Source organism: Salmo salar, chromosome ssa09 (genome assembly GCF_905237065.1).
Source record: "Salmo salar chromosome ssa09, Ssal_v3.1, whole genome shotgun sequence".
Taxonomy (NCBI): Eukaryota; Metazoa; Chordata; class Actinopteri; order Salmoniformes; family Salmonidae; genus Salmo; species Salmo salar.
The window spans coordinates 121488834-121498951 of NC_059450.1; the positions used below are offsets into that span (position 1 = coordinate 121488834).

At 43.5% G+C, this 10118-nt stretch overlaps 1 protein-coding gene across 1 annotated transcript; it reads left to right on the top strand.

Annotated features, from left to right (window-relative positions):
• Positions 1 to 6751: 6751 nt before the first annotated feature.
• apoa1 (apolipoprotein A-I) lies at positions 6752 to 9021 on the top strand. The gene is given in 4 exon segments (NM_001141140.1): positions 6752 to 6765; positions 7601 to 7652; positions 7784 to 7928; positions 8066 to 9021. Coding segments are annotated over 3 exon segments (789 nt in total). The 5' UTR covers positions 6752 to 6765; positions 7601 to 7609; the 3' UTR covers positions 8667 to 9021.
• The last annotated feature ends 1097 nt before the right edge of the window (positions 9022 to 10118 follow it).

The following is a 10118-nucleotide window of genomic DNA, read 5'->3' on the forward strand; positions in this document are numbered from 1 at the left end:
GGTTGTACCTGCAACTAAAAAGGGGTCTTCTTCGGGTTCTTCTATGGAGACAGCTGAAGAACCCTTCAAGGTTCTAGATAGCACCTTTTTGGGCACTGCTTTATATTTATTTTCTGTACTAAGTATTGTGTAGGTGGTTTGGCCGAGGTCCTAGGTGAATGCCCCCTTAATTCCCGGCAGTGATAGGCACTAGTACACAAACATAGGCCTTGGAACATAAATAATATCTACACAGCTAAACTCACAACATCTCTTGCTTATACATTTGAGTTCTTGTATCTCGAGTACTCAGACTTCAAGGAATTGAAAAAGTCACAGATCACTTTTAAAAATCAATGTGTAAACTAAAATAAAATGTATGGGTCACTTGCGCCGAATACAACAGGTGTAGACTTTTCTGTGAAATGCTTACTTACGAGCCCAATACAGTGTAGACATTGTTAATGCTGTAAATGACTATTGTAGCTGGAAACTGCTGATTTTTAATGGAATATCTACATAGACGTACAGAGGCCCATTATCAGCAATCATCCAATGGCACATTGTGTTAGCTAATCCAAGTTTATAATTTTAAAAGGCTAATTGATCATTAGAAAACCCTTTTGCAATTATGTTAGCACAGCTGAAAACTGTTGTTCTGATTAAAGAAGCAATAGAACTGGCCTTCTTTAGACTAGCTTAGTACATTTTTTATATACATTTGGTTAAGTTGTCAACTAATGTGAATTCAATGTGAAATCAACAAAAACTGTCACCATGACATTGGATTTAGGTTAAACATTGGGTGAAAAAAATACTAAATTCCCTTACAGTTATTACTTTTTTGCAAATCCAATCCAGTTTCCCACATTGATTCAACGTCATCACATTGATTATTTTTTGTTGAAATGACGTGGAAACAATGTTAATTCAACCAGTTTTTGCCCCGTGGGAAGGTTTTGATACTAATATTGTTATTTCCTCTTTTATTTAATCTCATATCAGGTAACAAATGGCAAATTTCCTGGGTGGAGTCATGCAGGCTGGGTCAAGTGACAGGACAGGAGACAGGCCCCATCAGCCACTCTGTCTTCAGCCGCTCATAAAGCTCAATGGGGTTTCAGTGCACCAACAGGGGGGAGTGATCCAAGCAGAATAGATTGGACGAGGGAGAGTTGGGGGTAGAAGAAGACACGGGGGAATGAGTGTGAAAATATGCATAAAAAAGGAGAAAAGAGAACAGGAAATAGGGCATCTGAATATGCTGAGAAAGAATAGATGCCTAGGCAGGGGGTGGCAGGTAGCGTAGTGGTTAGAGCAAATCCCAGAGCTGACATTGTAAAAATCTGTCATTCTGCCCCTGAACAAGGCAATTAACCCACTGTTCCCCGGTAGGCTGTCATTGTAAATAAGAATGTGTTCTTAACTGACTTGCCTAGATACATTTAAATAATAATTAACAAAACAGAGGTTGGGAAGGAAACACATTCAAATATACCATTACATGCAGAAGAAAGTAATCTCACTGATTTTGTATGGCACAGTAGGTGCTGAGATTAATGATTGTCAAAGGCGGTGTAAGTCCATGCAACTCAACAATGACAATGTGTTGAAATTAGGGCTGTCAGAGTTAGTCAGATAACTCAAGTTAACTTTTTGTAATTTTTGCACAAATTTTTTTTTATTGTGACTAATCGCATTGTCTGAAAGCATTCAAAATACATTGACAACATTCAAAGTATAATTAAGTACATCTATACAGCTAAAACAATCACAACAATGTGATGTCAAAACAAGTTGACATTGAGGTTAAAGAAAGTGTGCTTTATCAATTTACGTAATTTTGATAAACATTACTTTTGGACAAAATCAAGACATCAATATTCTTGTAACGCTTTTTGTATAATTCGTTTTAAATTATAGCTCAATTTGAGCAATTTCTGAATTTGCGATTAATCGTGATTAATCACAGCAAATCCTGCGATTAACTCAATTCATTTTTTTTGGCGTTTGACAGCACCTGTTGAAATACATTGCATGTTGCATGAGGAGCTGTGCTGCAGTAGCTATCTCTCTATATACTTATGAGTTGTTTTGAGGGAAATAGTGGGATGACATCCCACTGGACACAGATGTCAGTTCAATGTCTAGTTTGATTTACATTTAGTTCACTTGTCAACTAACGTGAATTCAATGTGAAATCAACAAAGAAAATCACCATGTCATTGGATTTAGGTTAAAAGTTAGGTGAAAGGACGAAATGCCCTTACGTTGGTGACTTTTGGTAAATCCAATAAGTTTTCCACATTGATTGAATAAAATCACATTGATTATTTGTGTTGAAATGACATGGAAATAATGTTGATTCAACCGTTTTTTCCCCAGGGGGGGATTGTATTATTAATTATACTTAATTTTGATGAAAGTGCTCTATCAGATTCATAAGTAGGAGCACTAATATTGAATCCTACTACACCGGCTCTGACGCTCATCGGATGTGCATGGCTTGAAAACTATTAATGACTACAAAGGAAAACCCAGCCCAGCCGTGAGCTGTCCAGTGACGTGAGCCTACCAGACAAGCTAAATGCCTTTTATGCTTGCTTTTAGGCAAGCAACACTGAAGCATGCATGAGAGCACCAGTTGTTCTGGACAACTGTGTGATCACGCTCTCTGTAGCTGATGTGAACAAGAACTCACTGACATTTTCAACCTCTCCCTGGCCAAGTCTGTAATACCTACATGTTTCAAACAGACTACCATAGTCCCTGTGCCCAAGGAAGCAAAGGTAACCTGCCTAAATGATTACCACCCCGTAGCACTCACGTCGGTAGCCATGAAGTGCTTTGAAAAGCTGGTCATGGCTCACATCAATACCATCATGCCAGAAACCCTAGACCCACTCCATACTGCCCCAACAGATCCACAGATGACACAATCTCAATCGCAATCCACACTGCCCTATCCCACCTGGACAAAACTATATGAGAATGCTGTTCATTGACTACAGCTCAGCGTTCAACACCATAGTGCCCCCAAAGCTCATCACTAAGCTAAGGATGCTGGGACTAAACACCTCCCTCTGAAACTGGATCCTGGACTTCCTGAAGGGCCGCCCTCAGGTGGTAAGTGTAGGCAACAACACATCTGCCACGTTGATCCTCAACACTGGGGCCCCTCAGGGATGTGTGCTTAGTCCCCTCCCGTACTCCCTGTTCACCCACAACTGCGTGGGCAAGCACGACTCCAACACCATCATTAAGTTTGCTGACGACTCAACAGTGGTAGGCCTGATCACCGACAACGATGAGACAGCTTATAGGGAGGAGGTCAGAGACCTGGCAGTGTGGTGCCAGGACAACAACCTCTCTCTCAATGTGAACAAGACAAAGGAGCTGAGCGTGGACTACAGGAAAAGGAGGGCCAAACTGGCCCCCATTAACATCGACGGTACTGAAGTGTAGCGGGTCCAACACACCAAGACAGTTGTGAAGAGGGCACGACAACACCTTTTCCCCCTCAGGAGACTGAATAGATTTGGCATGGGTCCCCAGATCCTCAAAAAGTTCTACAGGTGCACCATCGAGAGCATCCTGACCGGTTGCATTACCGCCTGGTAAGGCTTCTGCTCGGCATCTGACTGTAAGACGCTATAGAGGGTAGTGCGTACGACCCAGTACACCACTGGGGCAAAGCTTCCTGACATTCAGGACCTATATACTAGGCGGTGTCAGAGGAAGGCCCAAAAAATTGTCAAAGACTCCAGTCACCCAAGTCATAGACTGTTCTCTCTGCAACTGCATGGCAAGCGGTACCGAATGCCAAGTTTAGTACCAAAAGGCTCCTTAACAGCTTCTATCCCCAAGCCATAAGACTGCTGAACAACTCAACTAATCAAATCGCCACCAGACTATTTACATTGGCTTGTAAGTAAGCATTTCACTGTAAGGTCTACACCTGTTGTATTCGGCACATGTCACAAATAACATTTGATTTGAACAATTTTACTATGCTGTGGGGATGTTTTTCAGCGGCAGGGACTGGGAGACTAGTCAGGATCGAGGGAAAGATTAACGGAACAAAGCACAAAGAGATCCTTGATAAAAATCTTCTCCAGAATGCTCCGGATTTCAGACTGGGGCGAAGGTTCACCTTCCAACAGGACAATGACTCTAAGCACAAAGCCAAGACAACGCAGAAGTGGCTTTGGGACAAGCCTCTGAATGTCCTTGAGTGGCCCAGCCAGAGCCCGGACTTGAACCCAATCAAACATCTCGGGAGAGACCTGAAAAGAGCTGTGCAGCGACGCTCCACATCCAACCTGACAGAGCTTGAGAGGATCTGCAGAGATGAATGGGAGAAACTCCCCAAATACAGATGTGCCAACCTTGTAGCATCATACACAAAAAGGTTTGAGGCTGTAATCGCAGCCAAAGGTGCTTCAACAAAGTACTGAGTAAAGGGTCTGAATACTTATGTAAATGTGATATGTCTGGGTTTAAAAAAACAATAATTTGCAAAAATGTCTACAAACCTGTTTTTGCTTTGTCATTATGGGGAAGTGTATGTAGATTGATGAGGGAAAAACACAATTTCATCAATTTTAGAACAAGGCTGTAAGGTAACAAAATGTGGATAAAGTCAAGGGGTCTGAATACTTTCCTAATGCGCTGTACAACGCCAGTCAAATGTATTTAGAATTCATGTTCTACATTAACAGTTTTCATATAACAGAAGGCTCAAATTTCAGCTAGAACTCAAGCCCATCGGTCTGCAGGGAAGTTCTATGGAGCACACTAATCCAGTGGGAAGAACTAGAAGTTCAAATCAAGTCAAATGTATTGGTCACATGCTCAGAATACGACAGGTGTAGACTTTACAGTGAATTGCTTACTTACGAGCCCATTTCCAACAATGTAGACTTAAAAAAGTAAGACAAATGTTTGCTAAATAGAAAGGAAATAGTTACACAATAAAAACAATAATGAGGCCATATATAGTAAAACTATATACAAGTTCGCTTACAATATATCAATGGATTTCTAATGACACACAAACACTATGATGACAGACACTTAATCCTCTATCCCAAGGAAATTCCAATTCCGCCGACTGACATGGAGCCACATTGACAAAGTCCGTCGATGACGGAACAAGTTACAGCTCGACACTGACCCTTTAACCTATTAATCACCATGGAGCATGCGGCACACACACACAAACACTCTCTCTCTCTCTCTCTCTCTCTCTCTCTCTCTCTCTCTCTCTCTCACTCACTCACTCACTCACTCACTCACTCACTCACTCACTCACTCACTCACACACCCACACACACAACTCGGGGCTCCCGAGTGGCGCACCGGTCTAATTCTCAGTGCTGTATCACAACCGGCCGTGAGTGGGAGCCCCATAGGGTGGCGCACAATTGGCCCAGCGTCGTCTGGGTTAGGGTTAGGCCGTCATTGTAAATAAGAATTTGTTCTTAACTGACTTGCCTAGTTAAATAAAGGTTAAATAAAATAAATAAATACAAATATAGAAACACTGTGTCCCATTGGAAATTACAACATGCTCTATGGCCCTGGACCTGATGTCCTCTCTCTATGTCTTATCAGTGATCTCAATCAAGCCAGCAAACGCTGTCCAACCCCCACACAGGTTCCAATGCAACAGTCAACACACAAGAGAAGGAGTCAGAATTGATAGCAGAATGTTATTAGGTTGATTGCATTCAACTTACTGTCTTCTCTTTGACTGTGCTCCCAAAGTTCTACCAGATTTATATAACTTGTACATAAAAAATGAAGAAAGAGATACATATACACTCTGACATGCTGTAGGTCTCCACAAATCAAACCATGGAGCCAACCAATAGTGATAACCCAGTATTTAACTGTCACTTTTGACCTCTTTAGAAATCTTGTTATATACGAGCATGTTTGTTTTTGCTTAATCTCATTGCTGAATCGCGGACACATCTCATGTGTCCCTCATTTGGTAAACCTAATGCCTCCAACAATGTATAATCCCTTCTCTTCTTAGTGAACAATGTTGTGAATAAATGAACAAGATAACTTGAGGCTAGCAGATGTTCCTCCTTGGTGAAAGGTCCTTGGTAGCATCAAGATGCTAATTCACCCTCAGGGTGCTCCTGTCACCTCTCTCTCCCCTGCTGTCTGGCCCATCTCCCTGGTTCCGGCCCTTTCATGTCTCATGGTAATTACACAGGAGATAGCAGCTCAGATAGTCCAGCGAGGCCAGGCAAGAATGGCCATTGTCCTGGAGGCCAAATGTCTCGGGCAATCATGGAGCACATGGTGGTTGTATTGTGTGTGAAAGTTTTACCATCGCACAAGGGGATTGAGTTGATTGTGGCATTGGGAGCACAGTCAGAGTGGAGATTGTAATTATTCACCTGAAAATGAAATCATATCACAATTAGAATAGATAGCCATTTAGAAAGACACAAAATAGGATCGAGAACATATGATTATCCATGATAATGCACACACAGACAAGTGTGTGTGCATGCAAGTGTGTGTGTGCGCATACACTAGTGTGGGAGTGTGTGTCCACAGCGTTTCACTTTGCTGACTCCCCCTGAATGCACTCTGCAGGTGACCATTGTACCCGGCTCCTCCCTGTGAGACGGTGTGGGGGTGAGGTCCACCTCCACGGAGGCACACAACATCTCACACCTCTCCCCCCTCCTGCTGCTCCAGCCCTATAAAAAACAGAGCTGGCCCTCCTGTTCCCCAGTCTCATAACGACCAAACACCCACCAGGTAAGAGAACGACTGGGAGAGCTAAGGGCTGGGGCTAGAGGCCAAGGACTTGGTCTGCATACGCAGAGGACGACTTAGGAACTAGCTGAGAGAAAGGCAGACTAGAACTTTCCGGCGAACTTATTTTGCCTCTTATTTTGAATGCTTATTACCACTTTGATATGAACTGTTACAAATACATTGGGCAGCAGTTATCACTTTAGCAATACTTCTTCCAGACAGTTTACGATAATTTACTAGAGAGACGCGAGGGAACAATGGAGAAATAATTGTATTAAATGTCCTAGAAAAAAAGATATCAAATTTTCTTCCTATGCCAATAACTTTCAGTGCATTTTTATTACTCTGATCAACTGCTTAAGTGTAACCTCTGTCTAGGGCCACAGTATTCCAGCGATGTGTCTGTTTTAGTGCAGGGAATGGGGATTAGGTGGTAGGAGTTGAGGGTTAATCTCGTTGAAGGAACAGTATAACTCTATCCAGCTCTGTGTAATCTGACCAGATTAGAGGTCCTTTCAATAGGCTGACATATGGCAAAAGGTAAACTGATTGAGGGCAGCCTAGAGTTGCGTGTCTTTGGGGGTTTGCTCCTTGTGCTTCTCCAAGTCACTGGAGAATGACTTAGAGTCAGTCTCGTTTGCTTTTGGTGACATTTAAAGTTTGATTTAGAGTGTTTTGCAATTAGTGATTTCTTACACTGTTCAAATATTGTTCAACTCTAAATCTATTTTTAACCATACAATGTTGACTTCCCATGGCCAACAGTTTCAATTGTGACTATTTGAATTCTTGTCTTGCTCATTGTTCATCATCTGTTCTCTTTTTCCCCCCTCAGACCACCATCATGAAATTCCTGGCTCTTGCACTCACCATCCTGCTGGCCGCAGGTTAGTATCCAATGCTCTGGTGTATTGAACAATTCAAAATTAAATCTTACTCAATTCTATTAAAGTTCTGGGCCATTCACCACTGTTGCCCAACCAATGTCTGACCCTCTCCCCTCCCTCTCCTCTCCCAGCTACCCAGGCTGTTCCCATGCAGGCTGATGCTCCCTCTCAGCTGGAGCATGTGAAGGTAGCCATGATGGAGTACATGGCTCAGGTGAAGGAGACCGCACAGAGGTCCATCGACCTTCTGGATGACACAGAGTTCAAAGAGTACAAGTAAGAACATGTTGCATTTCATCTTCTCAATTTTCAATGGTGCCCAATCTCCACAGATAACTTCAACAATCTCTCTCTCTCTCTCTCTCTCTCTCTCTCTCTCTCTCTCTCTCTCCTCTTCTTGGTGTTCCTCTCAGGGTGCAGCTGTCCCAGAGCCTTGACAACCTACAGCAGTATGCCCAGACCACCTCCCAGTCCCTGGCCCCCTACAGCGAGGCCTTCGGCGCTCAGTTGACTGATGCCGCTGCCGCCGTGCGCGCTGAGGTCATGAAGGATGTGGAGGAGCTGCGCACACAGCTGGAGCCCAAGCGCGCCGAGCTCAAGGAAGTCCTGGACAAGCACATAGACGAGTACCGCAAGAAGCTGGAGCCCCTGATCAAGGAAATCGTTGAGCAGCGCCGCACCGAGCTGGAGGCCTTCAGGGTTAAGATGGAGCCCGTTGTGGAGGAGATGCGCGCCAAGGTGTCCACCAACGTGGAGGAGACCAAGGCCAAGCTCATGCCCATCGTGGAGACCGTCCGTGCCAAGCTGACCGAGCGTCTGGAGGAGCTGAGGACCCTGGCCGCCCCCTACGCTGAGGAGTACAAGGAGCAGATGTTCAAGGCTGTTGGAGAGGTGCGCGAGAAGGTGGGGCCCCTGACCAACGACTTCAAGGGCCAGGTGGGCCCCGCCGCCGAGCAGGCCAAGGAAAAGCTCATGGCTTTCTACGAGACCATCAGCCAGGCCATAAAGGCATAAAGGCGCCCTCAACCGGACCCCTCCCTCTCTCCCTCCCTTCTCACTCACACTGACTCACGCACCATACGTACCAAGCTAATGCCAAACTGATGCACTTCCTCTGCAGCGATATGGCAGGACTCTTGCTCTCTCTAACCACCACCACATGCGCTCAAGCACCTGCAAGCGCAGACACTAACACACTATTGCATACATTCAGTTTTGAACTGTGTTCAGGGCCTGTGTGCACAATCCTGGGCCTGCACAAACTCGACTGTACTATGAACATCAAGTGTGAATATTCTTGTGTTGCTGCTTGTTCAAGATAGCTGTGTGCTTCGAAACAGCTCAATAAACACCATACTGTTTCATACTATTTCATTCTCTGAGTTTGCCTTCTTTGCATTGTATTGTTTAGAACAAGCTTTTATTTATGGCCCTCACAACTAACATGACGCTCTGTGACAAAATAGCCATGTTGGGTTTATGTGTTCTACCAATATGTGTTCGATGACAGGATTTTGAACCACAAAATAATGTCATACTTCTTTAAAGTCTCCTATCTCAACATGATCAAAATGGAACTTCATAAGCAATATACATATATGACAATGAAACAAACACGTCTCTTCCACGGATATCATGTCACTGTAACAGTGTTTATTCGCATTGCTTTAAAAGAATGGTTAATCTAAAGATGATAACTGATCAAAATAAAAACAAATGAACTTTAAAAAAAAAAATTATATCTGAAAGCCAGTGACCATTCATGGAGATCATGGGAGTTGAATCTTACTGTTGGTGGCCATAAAGGGTTGGTGAACGGATTAATGAGGAAGAGGTGTCAGTGTATTGGTAGGCTGTGACCCGGTAGAATTTCATTAGAGATGGTGTTGATGGGACGCTAACACCATCCCATCACCGAGTATGCACACACACACACACCATCCCATCACCGAGTATGCACGCACACACACACACACACACACACACACACACACACACACACACACACACACACACACACACACACACACACACACACACACACACACACTGGAGCACTAGGAGGGGGTATGACTGTTGGTAAAAAAAACGTTACTTTATGAGTTTATACTTCTTGAGTTATAAGGTTGTTTATCAATCATGCCGTCTAGACATAAGTTGGTTCTCTATAGAGTAGACTTCCACCAATACCAACTTCTGTCCCTTCACATGTAGCATTACTAGATATTAAGCAAGAGGGTAGTGATGGGTGAGGCCTTCAACGGCTCAGTTGGTAGAGCATGATGTTTGCAATGTCAGGATTGTGGGTACTGTTATCTGCACTAACAGTGTTATGAAATCATATCTGCTGCTATCTTCTGCTAAGTTGCAATAATTTTGATAATAAACCGATAGTAACTGTACTATAAACTTGTATCTGCTGCTATTTGGTTTTGGTTTTTTTGTAATGTGTTTTGAAAAATGATC